At 38.3% G+C, this 25942-nt stretch overlaps 1 gene segment (V, D, J or C); it reads left to right on the top strand.

The window, feature by feature from the left end:
- Positions 1-12037: 12037 nt before the first annotated feature.
- On the top strand, positions 12038-25304 carry LOC121329326. The segment is given in 6 exon segments: positions 12038-12137; positions 16854-17207; positions 19407-19505; positions 20020-20112; positions 21641-21674; positions 24915-25304. Coding segments are annotated over 6 exon segments (645 nt in total).
- Positions 25305-25942: the final 638 nt, after the last annotated feature.

Below are 25942 nucleotides of genomic sequence, written 5' to 3'. Positions count from 1 at the left end.
GTGAACATCAAACTGGTCATGCAGATTGCAGAAGAGGGCAAAAATGCTGTGAAAATCCAGTTACAGGTGGCATGCGATAGCATGGATACCATTGCTAGGACTGTGTGCGAATGCTGTCTCTGCAAGACATCTGCTTGTGAAAACAGAGGCTTTAACCCCTGAAAGTACTGGAGCTACCCTTTCAAAGGAACTTGCTATTCGACACTGGCCTCGCAGACTCCCTGGCACAGATGTAGGAGGCAAGATAGGCTATCAGGTCCTGCTCAGCAGCCGGGAGAGGTGCATCCTTCAATAAGGCTTATTTCAACAGGCAAAGATTTAGACAGCAGCCAAACCAATCATCCTCCGGAGGACAAAACCGGTTTCAATGGAGCCAAGGTTTCAGGCCATACAGATCCTCTTGGGGCTTAAATAAAGGTCATCTACATCTTCCTGACATTGTCCGATCATAAACCTGTATCTTCCCACCTCCTCACATCTGCCAGTAGGGAGAAGAGTTGGATTTTCAAGATGGTTCACTAGCCACCACCAAACAGTTCAAGCAGGGGATTGGCTAGTTTCTGCCTACTTCCATATCCTTATACACAAGGATTACAGGAAATACCTACCATTTGCCATCAAGGACTGCCAGTACCAGTTCAAAGTACTTCCTTTCTGTATCTCCACAACCCCCAGGGTATTCACCAAGGTGATGGACAAAGTAGCAGCACATCTTTGGAGTAGGGGCATCCACGTTCACCCATACATAGATGATTGGTTAGTACAGGCTCCATTCAGGAAAAGGCTTTGGAACACAGCAACAGGATTCTTCACCTTTTTCAGGACCTGGGTCTGCTGGTAAACAAGGAAAAATCATCCCTCTTCCTGGCACAGTCGTTAATGTTCCTGGGGGCACACTTCAACACAATCTCAGGAAGAGTGTATCTCACGGATGAGAAGGCGACCACCGTTTGTCAAAAGGCAAGTCACTACAACAAAGGAGCCAAAACAACAGCACACATTTTTCAACAATTTCTGGGGCACATGGCAGCAGCAGTTTACCTGGTAAGGGGAGCAAAACTACACGAGGCAGACAGAGGTGTCGCCTTTCATCATGGAACCCAACCCTTCCAGATTCCCACCACATCAAGGTTTCACCAGGAGCTGCATCAGAGGCAAGGTGGTGGAGAGTCTCACCTCGGGTGAAGATGGGGCTACAACTGTCACAATTACCCCTGACATTTTGCCTTTATACAGATGCCTCCCAACTAGGGTGGGGAGCGCACTTCTCAGAAACCCAGGTACAAGGCTTCTGGTCACCAAGGCAAAGACACCTCCATATAAATCATCTGGAGCTGTTAGCAGTCTTCCTAGCACTGAAACACTTTGCACCATATTTAAAACAAGAGGTGGTATTAGTTCTTACCGACAATACCACGGCTGTAAAAATACATAAACCACCAAGGAGCTACCACTGTTTTGCTTCCGTTTGTGTGAAAGAGTAGCCATGACAACAGACGGGCTGTCCATTTCATGGTCAAGCAGCTTAATGTATGCAAAGATAAAGAGAGACAAAGCCACTCTCATTCTAGCAGCCCCTTACTGGGTCAAGAGGTTCTGGTTCTTAGAAACTTTGGAAATAGTAAAAATGTGATCAGTCTCAAATTAAGGGTACTGGTTGTTTTTTTTGTTTTTTTTGTAAAAGAGGATTATATTTTTTTACATGCTGCAAGTTATGAGTATGCAGTATACATTTTAGAATGGGCCACATTCACAAAGCAAATTGTCATTAGCAAAAATAAATTAATTAATAAAATATATAACAAATAAGAAACAAATTCATAATAAAAACAAGACCCTAAATGTATGATTTTTCTGATGTTCTGATTTGGTAAATTTAATAAGGTGGGCTCTTCTTTTCTGAAAAAAAAAAACATGCAAAAAAAAAATACGATCTCTGTTCATTTATTCAATTATAGTACTTTTGTTTCGAATCTCATTCTCATATTTGCATTTTATTTCTTGATTGATATGTGAGTTAATCAAAGATGAACACTCATCATTATTTTGCTTTCTTTAGTCAGGGTCGTGTACCTGCAATGCAGTCATGGTGAGCTGCGATTTGCTGTCTCAGAACAAGGGGAAGATATTGCACAACGATCCTTCATGGTTATGGCTTGCTGCTTGGTGATTTGAATGTCAAAAACTAACATATCAAGGGCTATCTGAATAATATTGTCAATATATTACTTGTGTCAAAGAAAACCTCCACTTTTCAAGCCTATACAGGAAAATGGAGAGAGTTTGCTCTCTGCTGCAGCTCAAAGCATTTGCACCACACAACTATATCTCTATCTACATTGTCATCCTACTTTAGTCACCTGTTCTTTCAATATCCTCCGTCAAGGTGCATATCGTGGTAATCTCCAGTATTTTACCTGGGTGGAAAGGTCACCTGGTAGATTCCCACCCTGTGGTATCCAGATTTCATAAAGGGATGAACCACCTAAGGCCCCCAAGGGAACAGATCATTCCTCAGTGGAGCCTCAGTCTAGTACTGAATAAACTCATGGGACCACCGTTTGAGCCATGACATGGAAAACAGCGTTCCTAGTGCCAGTGATGTCAGCAAGGAGGGTAAGTGAGCTCCAAGCAGCAGTGATTGATGCACCCTACTGCCAGTCATTCAGGGGCAGGACTGTAGACCAAATTCCCAATTCCTACCTAAAGTGGAAACAAGTTTGCATATTAACCAGGTCATAACTTTCCATGATTTTTACCCAAAACCACGTCAATCAGAAGAGGAGACTAGGCACCACCTAATTAGTGTATGGAGAGCGCTGAATTCTACATTCACAGAATCTGCAATAAGAGCATCAGCACAGATTTTTGTTTAATTCACAAACTCGGGGCAAACCTGTGTCAAAACAGACCATTTCTATGGGGATTACATCTCGTATCGAGTTTTATAAACTTGATAAAATAAAAACCTGTACCAGGACCTATCAAAGCCCACTCAGGAAGAGGAGTGGCTACCACTTGGGCAAGATTAAAATCCATCCCAGTCCAGGACCTGATATCTCTTTCGAGACATTTCTAAAACATTACAATTTAAATGTGTCTTGCTCTCAGCCCACCTTTACTCGCTTTGTGTTGTCTGTGGCTTCTTCATCTGCCCTGCAACCCTTTATCTACTGCCTTTGGTAGAGTCCACTCTGTGTGTGGAGTTCATCATATGAGGTAAGAAAACAAAGATTACCTGGAATCTGTTCACAGGATTAATTGCTTGGAAATTTGGACAACAGTACTAAGGGGTGTGGGAGGTTTTATTGAGGAGGGACACTGACTTTGGTGCCAAAAATGAGTATATCAAGGATATCTGGGAGAATTTGGTTGGTTTTTCTCCTGACCCGAGCAAAACTGGGAGTTCACTCTGTGTGGAGTTTATTTTTCTACGAAGAAACCATATTACAGGTAATCTTCCTCTTATGTAGACTGTAGAAGCATTACAACCTACAATTAAATATATTTATGTAGACTGTAAAAGTATTTTGTAAAGTTGAAATAATTCAGTTGACATACTTTTGCAGTAAGAGTCATTACAAGTTCCATGTAGTGACTCGAGGGGAGTGGAGATGCTTAGCATGACCTGAGCTTGTTACCTATACACCTGTCCACTGAAGATAGATGTAAACGCAATGCATGGGGACCAAGATGTTTGTAAATCTGTTTTATTATTATACATCAGCAAGATAAGTTGTGATGACAACATTGACACAAGAGCACATTCAAGACTTTGTAATAGCATTTCTAATAGATTTTCACTTTCTCTTCAGTTCTTTTCTAGAATAGTCCAGCATACAAGCCCAATGTCTTATCATGCATATTAGCAAACTCCAGTTGCATAAGAGCATGCTCCTGTTTGCACAATTATACGGTAGGTGTAAAACCAATAGGAACACAAGAACATAAGGCTGTTTCAACAGTGCCCTGGTTTGTGCCAGCAGTAAGCCAATGGCACATGCACCGATAGAAGAACAGTAAGGCAAGGAAGGTGGGTGGAGTACTGCCATCTTGTCTCTGTTTGAATGTGTGTGGGATGGAGGTACCACAACTGGCAATTATAGACTAAACTACCCTTTCAGTTATTCTACATTACAAGCAAGTGCTGCAGCAGTCTTTCCAGATTCCTTAAAATGAACAGCAGAATTCCAAGCTCCAGCTTCATGTGTGCATCGGTATCTGTGTGCACTGTATCTGTCACTGAGTGAATGAGGGAAGCAAGATGTTATCTCATGTCAAAGGCAGAAGGCAGACCACAAACATGCACCCCCCTCACTCTGGTTTCTCTTGACGGCCTCCCAGCTGTTCATGTGGTTAGGGTGCTATATAGGCCACGCCATGCATGACGCTTGTATGCTCTGAGTCCTTTGTTTTTAGCAGCTCTGCGTTAAACCGTGTCTGAATTAGGTGGGCTTTTAATGTGCTTGCGGAAATGACTTGAACTCCTGTCTGTCTGCTTTAAGAACTTGGCTTCTTATTTATTGGGGAGGAGATGAGGAATATCAAGACTGGAGAAGTCTATTGCTGCTCTAGAAAGAGTGCAAAGAAGAGCGACCAGAATTATTCCGGGCTTAAAAGGCATGTCATATGCAGACAGGCTAAAAGAATTGAATCTGTTCAGTCTTGAACAAAGAAGACTACGTGGCGACCTAATTCAAGCATTCAAAATTCTAAAAGGTATTGACAGTGTCGACCCAAGGGACTTTTTCAGCCTGAAAAAAGAAACAAGGACCAGGGGTCACAAATGGAGTTTAGAAAAAGGGGTATTCAGAACAGAAAATAGGAGACACTTTTTTACACAGAGAATTGTGAGGGTCTGGAATCAACTCCCCAGTAATGTTGTTGAAGCTGACACCCTGGGATCCTTCAAGAAGCTGCTTGATGAGATTTTGGGATCAATAAGCTACTAACAACCAAACGAGCAAGATGGGCCAAATGGCCTCCTCTCGTTTGTAAACTTTCTTATGTTCTTATGTTCTTAACTATGTCATTTTATGAATACGAACAGACCTGAACAATCTGATTTGTTGAACCATTCCACCTTCCTTTTCTGCAGTGTGTTCCTCTTGTTTGGTCATACAGCCCAGACTGCTCAATGAGCCATTCCAAAAATCTGTTCTTGTTCACATGGCTCTGTGCGTTTCACTGGGGAGGTCATATATAACCTCTTGGATGGCGAGAGAACTGGTTCGAGGAAGCACATCCGCGTTTAGTGTAATGATACACGGTACATCCATGAAGAGTGGGTTGTGTATACACTGTAAATAGTATTGTGTAAATGTGTGTAATTGTTGTAATTAATTAATGGAGTACCTGTCACTCCTAGATTGCCAGCTGGGGATAATCAGCAGGTAGGTGTGTTCCAGCATGGTGTCAGGTATAAAGAGGTCCTGTTTTTATGGCACCTTTTATTTGATAGTTTTTTGTATTGTGTTTATTTTGTGTTTTTGGATGCTGGCCATATGTACTCAGTGAGCTATCATGGTTGGTAATGTCACGTGAGCTGTTCTCACTGTGTGTGTTTGTGCAAATAAATCCTGCGCCTCTGAGGGGAGGCGTGTCAACCTCTGTCTGGATCTTCTGCCTGTCACTCAGCAGCGAATACACACACCCACAAGCAAGATCGCTTACAATAGATTATGGAAGTATTCTGTATATTTGTTTTTTAGGAAGCCGTGACGGCTGGCTTTGTGGATGACGTCAGGCCAGGAAATGAATGAAAATCAACAGCAGATTGGGGTATGAATGTGCTGCTTGCGCGGTTTAATGAATAAATAAAAACTTTAAATAAAACAGAACAAAACACTTGTACAAAACAAAAGGCATGTTGGCCATTACAAACAGACAAAACACAAAATAAAGCAAACACTAAATCAAGTATCGAGCTGTTTAAAGCCAGCTCGAGTAGCAATTGCTTATTTGTTTCTAGTTCTTACTGTCTCGCTTTCTCGTTCCACCTCTGAACACTCTACTACTTTCTCACCCATGATCACCCTGTTTATACACCTGCTGCTGGAGCCTTAATTAAATATTTAATCATTTATTCAATTCACAGCTCCAGCCACATTCCCACGTGTTTTTACAGGAAGGATTTTAACTGTCTCCCTGTCCCCACTATTCTACACGCACACACAAACCCACATCCCTGAGCTCACATACCAATATACATTGACCCCCCTGTGATACTTAACCTAAACTTACACAAAATAAACAAAAAATACACCCAGGGACAGGGTACCCAGTCACAGAAGCACATCATTTCTGATGGCTTAACGCTTTTCTTGACACTCCTGTGCACAGCAATTATCTGTGATCTATTCATTATGTTTAAGATTAACCCTCTTAAACCTGTTGTTAAGTACCATTATGGAAACTCCTCTGGCAATATCTAACCGCACGTTTCACTTTGATCTGAGACCTAAGATGACCCCCATATTGAGATCATGTGACTTTTTGGCTTCCGGATTATAAAGACATAACACTTTGAGGTAATGGATTCGTAAATATATATTCTGTGATTCGATCCCTTTTGTGAGTTTTTGCTTTGCAAAGCGCCCCCTGCCACAGTGTCAAAGCCTTATGTCAGCCTCACTGCCATTTGTGGTAGTGGTATTGATACAGACCACATGCTTTAACACATGGGTCTTTATAGTTGGTACACAGCTGTATTCTATGATTCTCTCAATCAAAGTTCCATTACAGATGGTGTCCAGTGAATATAAAACACTTCAGTGCCTTAGCCTTCCACTATAAAATTAGTAGGAATGTCAAAGGTATTTTAGGTTTCAGGTCCTATTACTTACAGTGTAATCTTTCCCCACAGATTCCTGGATCCCAGTGTACACACTGGGAGAACTGGAATGGTTTCACTTGCTGACTTATATTAACATGTTTGCATTGCTAGGTGATGTTTGCCTTTGCATTTTATATTGGGATTCAGTTTGTGGTTGTGCTGAAAATAAAAAATCACAATAGGGTTGAGCATGAATCCAAATTCATGTTTGTATTTTGTTAGGAGTCAAGGAGCCTAAAACAATAAAACATGTATACTTAAAAAAATTCAGGACACCACAACATGTGTATGCACCAAACACAACCAAAAACTAACAGGGATGATTTAAATAGAAACAAGATCAAACTCTACTTGAAATACAGAATGACATTAATAGTACTTTCAGATGCCTTTTATTAAGGGTAGCTTTTAAGCTGTTCATGTAATGGAGATGTACTAAAGGTGGAGCCACAGAGTTTTAAGTTTTATTAATGATTTCTTAATGTGTTACAATATAACTGTGTAGGAAGACTGTTAGCCTCTTGATGAGGTTGTGAAACCCAAAGGAGAGCTGCTGGAGCAGGAGTAGACACAGGCTGTTCCACAGTGAGCAACACTGTGCCTCCTAGCAGAGAGGAGGGGGAACTGCACCACACTGGTAAGAGCTCAGTTTCCACCAGGAGAGGGCGCTATCAAGGGGACTCCATGGGCCTAATACATGTACATTTTTAAATTCTAAGAAACTGTGTCGGCTATTGCTGTCATAACAAAGGCTTCCCCTGTATGCTTGGCATGGCATGTCAGACACGAGACCCCCCTCTTACTCTCAAGAGATGATCACATTAGAGGAGGAATGCACACTGTAGAGACTCATTGCAAACCCACGGCCTTGCCCCCTTTCTAATACGAATCCACTGGTATGGTACAGAGAAGTCTGGCAATGACAATAACTTTGATTGTTTAAATATGTGTAAGATGGAGGAGGCTGCGTTTCATTTTGTTTTCACCAGCTTTGCTCCATTTTTTAAATCTGAAATGTTGTAAAACAGGAAGCAGGTGTTGCAGTAATTGGACTGCTTATACTTGGTACTCCCGATTTTTATAATTGCTGTTCTGTCTTTTGCAACTTTAAGACATTGTTTACATTGTATTAATGATCCAAAGTAGGCATAATATTTAAAGAGTTTTAAGTTTTATTAATGATTTCTTAATGTGTTACAATATAACTGTGTAGGAAGACTGTTAGCCTCTTGATGAGGTTGTGAAACCCAAAGGAGAGCTGCTGGAGCAGGAGTAGACACAGGCTGTTCCACAGTGAGCAACACTGTGCCTCCTAGCAGAGAGGAGGGGGAACTGCACCACACTGGTAAGAGCTCAGTTTCCACCAGGAGAGGGCGCTATCAAGGGGACTCCATGGGCCTAATACATGTACATTTTTAAATTCTAAGAAACTGTGTCGGCTATTGCTGTCATAACAAAGGCTTCCCCTGTATGCTTGGCATGGCATGTCAGACACGAGACCCCCCTCTTACTCTCAAGAGATGATCACATTAGAGGAGGAATGCACACTGTAGAGACTCATTGCAAACCCACGGCCTTGCCCCCTTTCTAATACGAATCCACTGGTATGGTACAGAGAAGTCTGGCAATGACAATAACTTTGATTGTTTAAATATGTGTAAGATGGAGGAGGCTGCGTTTCATTTTGTTTTCACCAGCTTTGCTCCATTTTTTAAATCTGAAATGTTGTAAAACAGGAAGCAGGTGTTGCAGTAATTGGACTGCTTATACTTGGTACTCCCGATTTTTATAATTGCTGTTCTGTCTTTTGCAACTTTAAGACATTGTTTACATTGTATTAATGATCCAAAGTAGGCATAATATTTAAATTGGTTTGCTTGGGACCACTGAAGATTAGTAAGAACTCCAAAAGTATGTTTGTATATTGTGGGCATCGACAAGCCAGCTCACTTTTTTATTTTATTTTTTATAACACATACAATTTGAAATGATAATTTTTCACTATAGCACATGTATATGTGATAACCTCTTGTGCTTTCTGGCTGCATAACACAACTCAAAAATCTCCTGTTTTCACAGAATTTGTGAAAACATGTTTTAACACTGGTACCTGAATTGTGTGGTAGACTGGTTTCCTTTCTTCAATCTGCAATAGATGTATAAGACTGATGACCATGTTTAATGATAAAGTGATAAAACAGATGAAACATGAACTCGCGATGAGCTATAAACCAGTTGACTAGCGATTGTTTTTTGTATAAATTAAATTGGATTTAAAAACAACATAAAAAATTGACCATTGAAAGTTTTCACAAACAAGAGATTATCTATTATAATAATGAAAATTAACACTACACTAAAAACAAACAAAAAAAAGTACAATATATATTCTTTTTTATTAATGTTTGATTACAGGTGACATTGATGCATTTAATACAAATCCAATAAAAAACACAAGTATTCAATACTACCCAAATGAATGAAGGTCTTAAACTTCCAAACATTGTAATGTGTTTGAATATGCATTTCCATCATATATATATATATATTATATAGCAATATATATGATATAATATATATAATATAGATAATATATATATATATAATATAATATATATTTTATTGATAATGCTTGATTTTTCAGTTAAAATCCAGCATCACTTGGCTATTGTCTGCCTTTCTGTTTGAAAAACCTCAGATGCAAACGATCAGAGAAGAGACATGCAAAGAGATACGTACTGCATGCATTTCCCAAAGAGAAAGATATTCAAGATGCCAAAACATCTTTACAGAAACGCACGCGCACACTGACGCACGCGCACACTGACGCACACTGACGCACGCGCGCACACACACACACACACACACACACACACACGCACACACACACACACACACACACACACACACACACACACACATATATATATATATATATATATATATAATATATCTATACATATATCGCAGCTGACACACATATATATTATATATTATATATATATATATATACACACAAGACATATATATATATATACTATTATATATATATATATATATATATATATATATTTATGATAAGACTATAATATATATATCATATATATATATTGGTGATTGTATTCAAGACTATTAAATCTTCCTGCAGCCTGCAATGTGTTGATTAAATACAACCTGGAGCTGCACAGATGAATATTCATGCAGACACTAGGAAAGACAAATCCACTTAATAACACTCCCTATCACCTGCACAACAAGTAGCAGTAATACCCATTGTTATAAGATTTCAATTAAGTCAGTTAACATTGCTGTAACTATAACCTAGTAATTATTAACATGTTAATAAGGCCATTTCCTGATTAAACACTCTGTAATTGCTGCCCGTTTACTACAGTGTTTGTTTTATCCACACTGAGGTAATACAGCTCTGGAGCTATACAAGAGGATCATGTTAATAACACAATAATTACACAAGTAACTCAAGCAACATAAATACAGGTCTGCACTCCTCTCAAACTGAACAGCTGAGTGCTCTGTTAGTATAACAAAGAATACCATCAACTCTTTAACAGCTGCCTGAGTATATTTATCTATTATGTTTGTATTAATGTTACTACTCAAATAATGTTAAATCAGGTCTCACTCCCGAACACAAATCTGTTTTATATATATATATATGAGACTGAGTATATTATAATATATATATATATAATATATATATATATCTAATATATATATATATATATATATATAGATATATATATATATAGATATATTATATCATATATAATTGTAAACAGCTCTATGAAGTATAGTATAGCAAATACCATTCAACACAGCAGAGCAGTACATTTATCTCATATACTAATATGTATATGTCTACAGTACTGTATCATTTTTTAGCATAAGACACTGAAACTAATGCATGACTTATTTTAGCATCACATTCTGTCAAGTTGGTTAGTTTTGAGTGTGGCTTGTTTCTCATCTTGAAACATTAACTCAGATTCCATCTCCATTCTCAAATTAGGAGCAAACTGCACAGTGTTGGAAACCCTTTGAAATCAAGCCCATTGGTTTCCTGAGACTGCTTTCATCAATTAAATAAAGTGAATGTACATTAATGTAAATCCATTGGTTACCTCTAGATGGGTTAAATGTAATCCATTAGTTGTTAACTTTTTAAAACAAGTTCTATCAACTACTCTCTCCATGGACGACACCAACAAGTGACTGCAGATGAAGGCATCAACACCAGTGTGTAAGGGGTCAGTGTGTATCAAGTGTTATTTAATCCATTCAGTTGGTTTTATTTATTTATCGTTTTCATTTGAAATACGTCACAATTTAATTTTATTAACAGGGCCCATAGTTTCCATTGCTACCAGACTCTTTGTGCTGCACTGTAACTACGAACCTGTAACTGGCTTCTCAAAATGTTATTTAGAAATGATACAGCAGGGAAACAGCACTTGTGTTAAAACACTGGGAAATGTGCCGTCTGTTTCTCAATAAACTGACGGTTTCACGTATTGAGAAATGTCATTTGAGGTACCTGTGTATATATTGTTTATGGGTATTACAACACCGTTTTAAAGGTTCGGTACTCATTAAGCAACATGGATACAATAAGTTCAGCGTGTGCACCCAGCACCTTGTGCTGGCACCGAACAATACAAGTATTTTTGTGGTCTCCCCTTTCAAGTGTTGAATTGCAACCAACAAACTCCAGCTGCAGATCTGCATAGAGTTGAAGTGTTTCATCTCAGCATTCTCATATTAATGTGTAAATAGTTTATTTTCAATATATAATTAACAAGACCAATAATAATCGTAATAATACAATTATAATAATGATAGAATTACCTGCACAGTGCCATTTCATATAGAATTCCACCACATAGCAAAACAGACCACAGCATCCAATGTACATTCATCCTACACAGAGCTCGTGGAGAACCTTTTAGTTCACAAGACAGACAGCAGCTGCACTGACAGCACAGAAGACATGGTTTGTGTGTGACTGTATTTTTTTTATCAGGTCTATAGCTTTTTTTTCTAAACTCTTAGTTTAGTTTAACAATTTAAAGCAGCCAGAAGGTTCCACACCAGTAGAAATGTTGTCGCCTCTTCTGATTGGTCGAAGGTGACATGGTCTTGTCTCTAGAGGGGGGACTGGATAGAGATACCAGCATTCGAACTTGGGAGAGAAGCAGCACAGTGTCAGCCTTGTAATACTCCTTGAACACAACTAAGATGAGGCTCCTGGCTTGGCTTTGTGTGGCTGCTTCATGGATGGCAGGTGAGGAGATGTCTTTGCCATTCCCCCACATTTATGAATTTATTTATTTATTTATTGGCAGATCATCTAATACACTAACTGGTTTGAACACACTTATTTTTAGATGTTCCTTTTTTTTTCAAGGCCTGGCCGGCAAGTTAATGTATATATATATATATATATATATATATATATATATATATATATATATATATATATATATATATATATATATATATATATATATATGTGTGTGTGTGTGTGTGTGTGTGTGTGTGTGTGTGTGTGTGTGTGTGTGTGTGTAGTTCAAACACTGTGTATTCTTTTTTATCATTGCTGGCTCCTGACTGTATAATCACTCCAGTGTTAGTGAAGAAGTTGAAATCATTTCTAGAGCTGGGACAAAAACATTCGAATGTTTGAACAAACACTGCTTGACATCTGTTCAGTGGCAAAACTGAATTCATATTCGTTCATATCTCAGAATTTTGAAACGCCTGTATGGAAAAGATGTTCTGCAGAGGAAAGCAATGCAAGAACAACATTCGAAATAAACACCCGTAACACACATTCGACAGTGCAAGAGTCGCTGCGTTGTTTCTTAAATCGGTCATTTCATAGGGAACCGGGCTTAGTTTACTGCAAGTTTGCACAAATTATACTTTTGTTTTACAGGTGTAATTTGAATATTCGCTTCATATTTGCTTCATTTGTTAAAAAGTTAGTTTGGTCATGATGAAGAAATACAGACATGTTGTTATACTGCAGAGTAGCTTATATGCTTTTATGATAGTGTATTTAATATGTACAGTTTTCAACACATACAGAAAGCACAAAACATTATTTACATACTAGAGAACTTTTAGTAAAAAATATGGTTTCTTCCTAACAAGAAACCTGAATTCATCATTTGGCTAGGCTTGGTTTAGAGTGTTCTTTGAAGGGATAGTGATTAACAGGAGCCATTGAAACGTATTGCACTAAATCATGGCTGGTGTTTCCTAGAATAATCAATATCCACTAATTCCAAACACACATGCCGAATCAGTCACATTATTTAAATAACATCACATCTGTATTAAAAATAAAAATGACAAAATAATCCCCAGAAGGATTATTTGATCCTTTTATACTGTCAAACCTGATCCTACAAAAGCGGTCTTCATAGGCTGGTGGTCTCTGTACACTGCCCATGTGTTTTACAGAATGAAATCTAGAAACTGGGAGACAAGGTTAAGAAAATTAAATATCTAACAGTGCATGGGAGTCTTGGGTGCATATCTGTCTGTAATAAATCATAATTTATATTAGGAAGGCTTTGCATGAGTGTTTGCCTATTGTTATTTGTATGTTCGCCAGCTGTAAAGACTGTAACTGTTCAGTTTTTTTACTAGTTCTATCAAACATGGTCTCCATCGATGACAACAACACCAACAGCAGTGCCCTATAGATTTTTGACTGCCTCATAGAAAGATGAACAAAACAATAAGATAGACTATTACAAATGTTGTCAGAAGTGTCCTGAGAAGTTAAAACCAGAACAGTATAGATGTCTCTACGCATGCACTGTGTATATGTATGCATGTATTTATGTTTACTAATATGTTTGAGTAATTAATGATGTTTCTATTTCTATATTAATCTATTTCAATTGATATTGCTCCAGTTCTTAAATATTAAACTCATCAGAGGTTGTGAAAGTGCAAACAAAAGTAAAAATGACAGCAGGAGTTGTCTTCTGGATTTCAACTGTGCTTCAGTAATTACCAGGCCACTATAAGTTTTATATAAAAAGGAGGGAATTGATTTATTGCAAGTTCCATTGATTATAGCAGAACAATTAACAATTGAAGTAAACGTCAGCAAACCTAACACAAATCCCTTGAGAACAGGAACAGCAAATACATCATGAATTCAAGCTGAATTCAACAATAGTTTTTAAAAGGAAATCGCAAGTTAGCTGATATGTAATTACATCGTTATTAAAAGGAAATAAATAATGAGGCAGACGGAATGATTTTGCTGGTTACATCAATTAAACAAACGCAATGACTGCATTGCAGGTACACGACCCTGACTAAAGAAAGCAAAATAATGATGAGTGTTCATCTTAGATTAACTCACACATCAATCAAGAAATAAAATGCAAACATGAGAATGAGATTCGAAACAAGAGTACTACAATTGAATAAATGAACAGAGAGCTGGGATACGAAAAGCTGCCATATATATATATATATATATATATATATATATATATATATATATATATATATATATATATATAATATATATATATATATATATATAATGACAATTTGCTTTGAGAATCTGGCTCATTCTGAAACGTATACTCCATACTCATAACTTGCAGTTCACATACAGCATGTAAAAAAAATAAATCCTCTTTTAGAAAACAAACAACCAGTTTCCTTAATTTGAGATGGATCGCTTTTTTACAATCAAATAAAATGGAGTGTGTATGTTACAGTAAGCTAGAAACTGGTCAATCTAAAGCCGTACCGGGAACTGTGAACATTCACCAGTACGATGCCAAGTGTCGAGAAGTAGGAAGAATGATACTGCTGTTTAGATGTTTGCTGGAAGCTTATTGATAAAGGCACTTGGTTATTCTTGACATTTAACAGTGCATGTCCGCAGTAAAGTGTTATCATGTTTATTTCAGAGATTCACCACTTTACTTGGTAAATGTCGACATTTCCCAGTAAATCTTAAGATATTCTGACTTTTACCGTAACATATACATGGTGTGTGATGTTTCAGACCCCTACAATACAAAGAACGGTACAGTGCTTGGTGATGTGTGTACATGAAAGTCACTGTACAAAATAAAGATTAGTATTATATTATTAGTGGTAGTAGAAGTATGCATATTCAACCACAATATAAATACTGGGCATTAGATAGCTAGAGATCAGGTAATACAATTTATGCAACAAATGTTATAGCATTGAATGACTTTTTCTTCTTCAATAAACCCGAGTTCTTTTTTTTTTTAATTGAGGGAATGTTATTCTCCGAATTCAACGTCAGTAGCACAGTTAATGTTCACACTTTAATGTATCAGTGTGAGTGATCGCATTCACAGCGCTGACGGGTCAAAAACGCATTATTTAATACGCGTTTCAAATATTTAGTACAGAGATTCATTTGGACCAATCAGAATACATAAAATACTACGTGTTCTAAATAAATGTATACAAACTGCGCATTTTCTATGTAGTGGCTGGTCATTTTACAGCAGTGTCTACACAGAGGCTGGTCATTTACAGCAGTGTCTACACAGAGGCTGGTCATTTTACAGCAGTGTCTACACAGGGGCTGGTCATTTTACAGTAGTGTCTACACAGGGGCTGGTCATTTTACAGTCATGCAGCGTAATTACCACAGTAGCCAACTACCTTCGAGATAACATCTTTTTAATTTCAGACATGAAATACAATTTTAAAAAAATCAAAAACAAGGAAAATTGCAAATCAGATTGTGAGACATTTTCTTCTGCTGTGAAAAATATAGATTTGCTGAGTGCTGCCGACTTCTTGACAGACAGTGTTGACTGTGACACGGTTCAGTTTGTATTAGCAATGTACACAATCAGTTTTTTTATTTTCTAATTATATTCACTTCAGTTTTACACTCAAATATTGAGTTACCATAGCTGATATTAGAATTAATGTCAGATCTTTCAACACTTGTTAAAATTGCATGTTAGTCCCAGTGGGGTTAGCACTGTATTAAAGTGATTTCGGAGGCTCTGAACCATCCACTGATGCTCCTCCCGCAGGGTCCAGGTCTGTCCATCTTTCACGAGTCTTTACCCAATGCTAAGTCCATGTACCACCATGAACTGGGCAGGAATGGCAGATGTAAGGTGACTTTTAATTGGATAATTTATTACACATACTATTTTCTTTAAATTTATTGGTTCTCATTTCACTTTCAGTGATCTGATTGGCCAAATTAGTATGTGTTATAATTAGAATTACAGCACTTACTAAAGTCAAATTAGAACAAGAACTAGATATTTGAAAGGTGTACTCCAAAACGCGTTTTTGACTTGAACGGCCTTCCATAGACAGATGACATGTTTCAGCAATAAGATACACAAGGTGTGTTATAGCTTGATTAGCGCATTACTGGATGTGTTGTTTAGCGCAGGGCAAAGCCAAGTATCGCAAGCACACATTTTGTGGTAATTACACAACAACACACATCTTCAGCTTTCTTATTGTTAATATAAAATGGCTTGTTCCAGAACAAAGAAAAGCAAAGCTTAGTGATGAAGCTGAGCAGAAGCAACCCCTTGAAATGATGCTCACCCAGACCGTTTTAACATGTCCCACTCATTTCTTGTTTTATATAAACTGTTCTTTACTTTTCTTTGACTTTATCTGATCTACAGTAAGTCGGAAGAAATCTTTCTTTTTTGAAAATGATATCGTCTTCTTATTCATGCAGATTCTATTTAGATGCATTTCTCACTTTCAAATTGAGCTTCTTAAACAAGGGAGGATTTATTTTAGGGCAATATATATTTTGTCAGCAGGAGGAAAGTTTTTCGTATTAATACTTTTTGTTTTTAAGTAGGGAAGAGTTTTTAACATGCAAGTCTGTGACCGGACATAATGGAATGGAACCTGTGCCATTAATGGAACTGGTAGGCAAAAGTTTCTGATGAAATGTTTTCATTTGTATTTTCTGTATTTATCCTAACAGCCGCCAACAGCTCAATCCTGACTCAGATCCCAAACTCCATAATTATCCCAGAAAACAAGTCTGTTTCCATTACTTGCAAAGGGGAAGCCCAAATCGCCCAAAAGGGAATTTTCTGGTACCGGCAGACCAATGGAATATATGACTTTCAGTTCCTCGTGCATATAAGCACCAGCGGCAGAGAAACGCACGCAGAAGGCATTGATCAACGGTTCAAAACTACTCTGAGAACTGGACCCGAACTCTGCACCTTGAAGATCAGTCTGCTCAAGAAGGAAGACAGCGGGATGTATTATTGCTCCGTCTCACATGGTGGAACATTCACAGTGGCCAATGGAACCAACCTGACAGTAGGAGGTGAGCATAAGCACGTTGTAGATTAGTCCTGTGGAAGAGGCTCCTGGAATATCAGGAGTGTCCATAAACAAACTGAACCTCACTTAGGTCTCAGGGTCCATTCCTGGAATATCAGGGGTGTCCATAGACAAACTAAACCTCACTAAGGGCTCAGGGTTCATTCCTGGAATATCAGGAGTGTCCATAGACAAACTGAACCTCGCTAAGGGCTTGGGGTCCATTCCTGGAATATCAGGGGTGTCCATAGACAAACTGAACCTCACTAAGGGTTCGGGGTCCATTCCTGGAATATCAGGAGTGTCCATAGACAAACTGAACCTCACTAAGGGCTCGGGGTCCATTTCTGGAATATCAGGGGTGTCTATAGACAAACTGAACCTCACTAAGGGCTCGGGGTCCATTCCTGGAATATCAGGGGTGTCCATAGACAAACTGAACCTCACTAAGGGCTCGGGGCCCATTCCTGGAATATCAGGGGTGTCCATAGACAAACTGAACCTCACTAAGGGCTCGGGGTCCATTCCTGGAATATCAGGGGTGTCCATAGACAAACTGAACCTCACTAAGGGCTCGGGGTCCATTCCTGGAATATCAGGGGTGTCCATAGACAAACTGAACCTCACTAAGGGCTCGGGGTCCATTCCTGGAATATCAGGGGTGTCCATAGACAAACTGAACCTCACTAAGGGCTCGGGGTCCATTCCTGGAATATCAGGGGTGTCCATAGACAAACTAAACCTCACTAAGGGCTCGGGGTCCATTCCTGGAATATCAGGGGTGTCCATAGACAAACTGAACCTCACTAAGGGCTCGGGGTCCATACCTTTCCGATTTAGGTTGCTGTTTGCTTGTTGTTTTCTGTAGTGCCCTGAGCTTCTGTTGTGTAGCACAAGATGTGTGTCTGGGTTGGAAATACTGGGAATGTATGTGTACGATCGGTTCTTGTGCTGAAGGGCTGTACACGTGGTTGTGCTGTTTCCGTGTAGATATTGCTAGAGTATTCCTCATCAGATGACAATTGCCTAGCCTGAGGGCATATGGCAATTATTACAGTGTGACTATAATGTAGTGTATCTAGATTTGAAGTGTATGAATTGCTGTACTAGTTACATATGGTACTGCCTCTGCTGGTGTTTACCGTCAGTAAGTACTGATCTGGAGAACAGTAACCACTGCAACTCTAAGAAACCCCAAATAAACACCTTTCTGCCTTAAACCGTCACAATGAATGAAGCGCTTTAAGCTTTTACGAAATTACAGTTTTTTTAAAGATTCAGGAGATGGACCAAAAAAATACAAAAAACAAAAATCAGTGCTGAAATAGGATGTTTTATTAGGACAGGTTACTGGCAATTCGAGTAACGTCTCCAATTCTCCTATTCTGACAGGGAAATTATGGGTTTGAAGTGTGTTGATTCGAAATGTGTGCCTCTCACTACGTTCATTCCATGTTTCTTTGTAATAAGTCATGCTGATCACACGAATGAACACGTCTCACGATCTGCTCATTCATGCATAATGCATGCCTTATACATGTGAGCAGCATCATTGTTACAAAGGAACATGGAATGAATCCGGGTAATGAAATCCAGGGCAGAATGATAAACTCAGAGGAAGTGCATAATATACTCAAGTGTTCTTCCTGTGGTATTAAGTCGGAATTCATTATGAATTTGCAGTCATTATTTTAAAGTGTTGCCATTGCATTAAATCTGGTTTACAAAGTTGATGATTCTGTATTTTGTTCATCATGGTTTACAAGCAAACGGATGCTCAATAATGAAATGATGCAATGGTGGCCCCTCCTATCCTTATAGGAAGGGTCTACTCGTTCTTATACAGATCTCTGCTGTACCAAACACGATACTTGTTTCAACCGGCTTTAATCAAAAGGAAATGTTGGCTCTTGTGGTCCCTTTAGTTTTAGACTTCCGCAGCTAAGGCTTATAAACAAGAACTCAATGATTTCTACACACCCGTTTGTCAAGTGTGGGCATTGAGCTTTAACTGTGCTCTCTTCAAACTCAGGGAAGCAACACATGTTAATATGTTCAAAATCTTCTGCTACAGTCACTGACACAGTCCTTGTCTTGGCCGGTTTTATTATTGCACTAAAGATGTTGACAAACACCAGTAAAACATCCTATCTAGTTTTATAACTATGTTTGTGTATTTTTCAATATTTGTATTCCTTTTCAGAGCTTCCTCCACCTCCACCTCCACCCCCAACCACCAAGCCCACGAAGCCAAAGCCAAGAAAACTCTGCCCCTGTTCCAGTGGGAATCTGAAGACGAAGGGTAAACTTGGCTAGTCCAGGTTCTTTTGCACCGTACTATTTTCATTGGTCTTCATTTTAATTTGAACGATGTTCCAAGACTAAAAGTGGGCAAGGTGACCAAATTACTTCTTCCCAAAGTGCACTTCTGACTGTTCTGAAATCTTAAAGCACAAGCTAGTTATTGTTTTCCTGGCATAATTTGTTGACATCCTTCCAGCCTTCTAGGGCATGCCTGATTAAACGTAACACTGTATTTTCTGTATCCCTACCAACTCAATGTTTAAAATTTACATTGCATAGAGTTTGCAGGCTAACGAGAGAGAAAGAGATTGGTCTTTAGTTATTAAAAACTTTGTAGACCATTATTACTTAAAACCCAAACGAACCTGCCTGCAGAGTCAGGCAAGGACTCTCATTGTTACAGCAAGCTCCTCAAGGGTTAAGGGTTGTAGACAGATGGAATGAAGCTGGGCTTGTGTTGCACTGGGTTGAAGTCACTGTGCTTGTAACAGGTTCTCTATTGTTTCTTGCAGGCTTCTCCTGTGGCTCTCTGGTTTTGGGCCCCCTGGCTGGAGGTGCTGCCGCCCTGCTTGTTGCTGTGGTCAGCACCCTGTACTATTTCAGCAGTAAGTGCTGTTATTACTGGATCAGATACATGCATCTGGATCTGCTTAAGCCTTCATGCAGAGTTTGCTTTGATGCTTATTCTTACTGATGACTGTGATTTAACATGGTCCGTTAGGGACAAGGGGCATTGCTAATGAAAATAACAATTAATAAAGTTCATTAATGTGAAATTAATCCTAAATTGCATGGATTTAACACACTCACACACATATGTAATTGCTAAGCGGATTCAGATGTGTCATTTTGGTTTAAACATGCTTTCCTCTCCATGCAGTGCAAAAAACAGAACTTGGATGGCCTTTCACCCCTTTCAGGGACGAGTCCATTTTTCGGTCATCCTCATTTATAGAATAACTGCATTAAGGTTCAGGGTAGAATTCAGTACACCTCTCATTACGCAGTGAAAGCCATACTGAGACTGCAGAGCTGTGGTATGCAAAGTGGGGGCGCAGAGAGTCAGTAAGGGGGCGCAGATTTATTGTAAATTGCGTATTTCTTCCTAGATTTAACCAAAAAAGTCCCGACTTAGCAAAATATATAAATGTTAATAAACACATTCTTAAAAGTCGGAGTGTAACAGCAACTCTGCAGCATACAATGCCAAATCAATCACGTCCATGGGAGTGGGCTTGCATGCTAGCTTCAGATTTAGCTAACAAAATATATATATATATATATTTTTTGTGAAAACCCAGATTTATATTTTCAGATCATCTTTTATAGATTTAATTGCTGAACGATAAAGTTTTTCAGAGGTATCTGTTAGGTAAATGTATTTTTTCACAGATTTAGTTGTTAGAAATGTTAGCTAAATGTTGACTCACCAAGTGTAAAAAAAAAAAAAAAAAAAATCACTGATTTATTTATTAGAAAGCCAGATTTAACATGTCAGCTGAATGTTGACTCACCAAGTGTAAAAAAAAAAAAAATGATAGACTGATGTTAAATGTTGAGTTTGTGATATGCTTCAGTAATTTGTTAAATCTGGACTTTTTGAGGTTAAATCTAGGAAAAAAATATATGATTTACATTAAATCATGAAAAAAAAAACACCTGTTCAGATATAAAGGTAAGTTCTAACGTTTTAATATGCGTGTGGGGGTGGCTCGCGACAAATTGTAAAAAGTGTGCGCACCACTGCTGCAGAGGAACGTGTTGGACCTGCCAATGTGTGAATCACTAGTCATATTTTCATATTTACGATGTGTGCTGTACATGGTTATAGAATGGCTTGGATATTCCTTCATCCTGATTGGCTGTTAACATTCCATTGCCAGTATGGTTAAAAGAGTACAGCCAGTGGTTCAGATCACAGCTTCAAAATAATTATCTCAATAAATCACTCCAGGGCATGTGTTGTACTGATACAACCCACTGCTCAGGTGGTTCACAACACAACACTGCTGGTATGGTCTACGGCTTCTCCTCTATTAGTGTGGAACTCGAGGGGCAGTCTCATAGTTGTAGAAATTATGAAGGATGTTATAAAAAGCTTGTCTAAACTCTCCTGTTTGTCTTTGTACCCAGGGCTGCCCAAGAAGTGTCGTCACAGAATTAGAAGGTGAGTAAAGAGCACAGCTCTCTCTGTCACTTTGAGCTAATGAAGATTTAAAGTAGAGCTTTGTGAATCTAGCCCTATAGTATATATTTGTGACTATAAATAGTTATGTTTGAATTTTTTATTTTATTTTGTATATTGTTTTTTTGCTAGAAAGGGTAAATCTCTTCTGGCAGTTGTGTCTCCAGCCTGTGCAGCTGTGAGTTGTGTAAAGCTGGTTAAAAAAGAAAGAGGAAAGAAAAAGAAAGCAGGCTGAGGAGAATAGAGCAGACTGAGGAAGAAAGAAAAGAGCAGACTGAGGAAGAAAGAGAGAGCAGTCTGAGGAGGAAAGAAAGAGCAGACTGAGGAAATAAAGAAAGAGCAGACTGAGGAGGAAAGAAAGAGCAGACTGAGGAAATAAAGAAAGAGCAGGCTGAGGAGGAAAGACAGAGCAGACTGAGGAGGAAAGAAAGAGCAGACTGAGGAGGAAAGAAAGAGCAGACTGAGGAAATAAAGAAAGAGCAGGCTGAGGAGGAAAGACAGAGCAGACTGAGGAGGAAAGAAAGAGCAGACTGAGGAAAGAAAGAAAGAGCAGACTGAGGAGGAAAGAAAGAGCAGACTGAGGAAAGAAAGAAAGAGCAGGCTGAGGAGGAAAGACAGAGCAGACTGAGGAGGAAAGAAAAAGAAAGAGCAAGCTGAGGAGGAAAGAAAGCAAGCTGAGGAGGAAAGAAAAAGAAAGAGCAGACTGAGGAAAGAAAGAAAGAGCAGACTGAGGAAAGAAAGAAAGAGCAGACTGAGGAGGAAAGAAAGAGCAGACTGATGAAAGAAAGAAAGAGCAGACTGAGGAAAGAAAGAAAGAGCAGACTGAGGAGGAAAGAAAGCAGGCTGAGGAAATAAAGAAAGAGCAGACTGAGGAAAGAAAGAAAGAGCAGACTGAGGAAAGAAAGAGCAGACTGAGGAAAGAAAGAAAGAGCAGGCTGAGGAAAGAAAGAAAGAGAAGACTGAGGAAATAAAGAAAGAGCAGACTGAGGAAAGAAAGAAAGAGCAGATTGAGGAGGAAAGAAAGAGCAGACTGAGGAAAGAAAGAAAGAGCAGACTGAGGAGGAAAGAAAGAGCAGACTGAGGAAATAAAGAAAGAGCAGACTGAGGAAAGAAAGAAAGAGCAGACTGAGGAGGAAAGAAAGAGCAGACTGAGGAGGAAAGAAAGAGCAGACTGAGGAGGAAAGAAAGCAGGCTGAAGAGGAAAGCAAAAGAAAGAGCAGACTGAGGAGGAAAGAAAAGGAAAGAACAGGCTGAACAGGAAAGCCAGTCTACCTGATAACCCAGCTGTAGCAGCAGCTGCAAGGGCACTGTGGAAACACTACTGGGTCAGGAGCTCAGCTTACTCAGTCCTATCAGGGGTCGAACCCAAGACAAACCTGCAGCACATCACCTGCTAAACAGGCTGCACCAAATACAAGACAGCTCACTGACAAGAGAGAGCACACACCTACCTGATGAGTGAATTATACTAAAACAACCAGCTGTTAGAAACAAATAAAAACAGAAAATGCAGTTTATACACATGTATAACATTTCATTGTATGTCATAACTGTATATCATATATAATGTATAACGATATATACATATATTATATATATATATCTTATATTATATATATATATATATATATATACACAGTGTGCTGCAGAACAGGTTATAAGGCGGTATGGTCATGGCTCCCATTTGCCCCATAATGCCATTACACTAACACTAGTATTCTTGTTATAAGGTGGAACACAAACAGCACGGTCTCTTAACTATGGCTCCTCACTACAGCATTATAAAGGGGGAGCACTGTATATATTGAAAGCATTCTTACTTTACAACATTTTTTTCACACCTGCCTAAAACTTTTTCTATCTATCTATCTATCTATCTATCTATCTATCTATCTATCTATCTATATATATATATATATATATATATATATATATATATATATATATATATATATATATATATATATATATATATATATATATATATATATATATATACATATATATATATATACAGTCTATTAACTCACATACAGTGACACCACATTATATAACAGCGCTCCCGAGGGGAAATATTACGTGAGAGTATATATAATACCGTATATATATATATATATATATATATATATATATATATATATATATATATATACAGTGCTGTGCAAAAGTTTTAGGCAGGTGTTAAAAAATGCTGTAAAGTAAGAATGCTTTAAAAAATAGACATGTTAATAGATTATATTTATCAATTAACAAAATGCAAAGTGAGTGAACAGAAGACAAATCTAAATCAAATCAATATTTGGTGTGACCACCCTTTGCCTTCAAAACAGCATCAATTCTTCTAGGTACACTTGCACAAAGTCAGGGATTTTGTAGGCATATAGTCAGGTGTATGATTAAACAATTATACCAAACAGGTATAATGGAGAGCGGTACAAGAATGAGTGTCTGCAGGCAACAGTGAAGCATGGTGGAGGTTCCTTGCAAGTTTGGGGCTACATTTCTGCAAATGGAGTTGGGGATTTGGTCAGAATTAATGGTCACCTCAATGCTGAGAAGTACAGGCAGATACTTATCCATCATGCAATACCATCAGGGAGGCATCTGATTCCCCAAATGTATTCTGCAGCATGGCAATGACCCCAAACATACAGCGAAAGTCATTAAGTACTATCTTCAGCGTAAAGAAGAACAAGGAGTCCTGGAAGTGATGGTATGGCCCCCACAGAGCCCTGATCTCAACATCATCGAGTCTGTCTGGGATTACATGAAGAGAGAGAAGCAACTGAGGCTGCCTAAATCCACAGAAGAACTGTGGTTAGTTCACCAAGATGTTTTGGCCAACTTACCATCGAGTTCCTTCAAAAACTGTGTGCAAGTGTACCTAGAAGAAATGATGCTGTTTTGAAGGCAAAAGGTGGTCACACCAAATATTGATTTGATGTAGATTTTTCTTCTGTTCACTCACTTTGCATTTTGTTAATTGATCAATATAAACTATTAACATGTCCATTTTTGAAAGCATTCTTACTTTACAACATTTTTTCATACCTGCTGGGTTACAGCTGGAGAGGAGTCTGCATTGTTCTGACCACTGCTCCTTGCTCACTACTCCACAGTGCAGACACAGTGCGAGGAGGCTGAGTTTTGCATCATTTCCTCATTTCTGTTGCCGTAACATGGTCTGCTAGTTTATTCATCTGCTTTTTTTATTTTAAACAGGAAGAAGCTGTTGCAATGAATCATCTCTTTTCTGGGGTTCCTGGGGGCCATCAATCAAGGCAAGTTTTTTTTTTTTTTAATTTATATCGATATGTGCATAATATAAAGTAGTTCAGTCTGTTTTTACATACGTTATATTGCACTGCAGATGCTGAGCTCAGTAATGCACAGAAAGGACAATAACCTTCCAATTCAACGCATGTAAAGTTAAAGCAGAAACATCTTACAAGGATTTGATGGTACTGCATTTTAAAGAACAGAGTTATATGTTGTTGTTTTTTTTAATTCCGGAAACATGAAACACTCCCTGCCCCCCCTCCCCCGCTTCGTCTCAGAGAGGATTAGTTAGAACCACAGCGCAGTGCAGAGCAGGAGTTGCAAAATTGCGATTTTGCAGGGTGTTTTTTTTCATTTACTTAGTTTTTCTTGCTCAAATAAATAAAAATGGCAAAAAAAAACAAACAAAAAAAAAAAACACCAGGTCAGAACAAAGTAGAACAGAAATGCTGTCCCTCTGTGGAGCACCGCACGGTGAATAATACACACCAGAAACTGTTACTTACTATAAAGAGAGAACAGATGGAATTACTAGTATTGTTATTATTGTTGTTGAGTTTTTATTATTTTTAATTATTTTTACATTTCTGGGAACTATAATGCCCGATTTACACTTAAACATACGTGACAATATGTATTCATGTCCCTTTTATATCCTATTTCATTTCGAATAAAAAGCTTACGGAATGTAAACAGACCGGACTGTCAACTGTTTTCCTACACACAGAAGTCCAAACTCAAATAGTGTAATAAACAGGCACCAAGGGTTTATATTTTCGGTGTAAATTCAAGCTTTTTCTTTCTGTTTGTTTAATAGGCATATCATGCAAGGATATTATATGCCAGAACAGTAATTATGTTTGAAGTGATGGTTCTTATTCACAGCAGTTTAATTTAAAAAATGTTTAATTTAGTTCTCTTTTTAGAAAGAACGTGGTGTAAACACACTGTATCCGTGTATAGAAGCTTGG

The sequence above is a fragment of the Polyodon spathula genome, chromosome 1 (assembly GCF_017654505.1).
Source record: "Polyodon spathula isolate WHYD16114869_AA chromosome 1, ASM1765450v1, whole genome shotgun sequence".
NCBI lineage: Eukaryota > Metazoa > Chordata > Actinopteri > Acipenseriformes > Polyodontidae > Polyodon > Polyodon spathula.
This window is presented reverse-complemented; position numbering and strand designations above follow the sequence as displayed.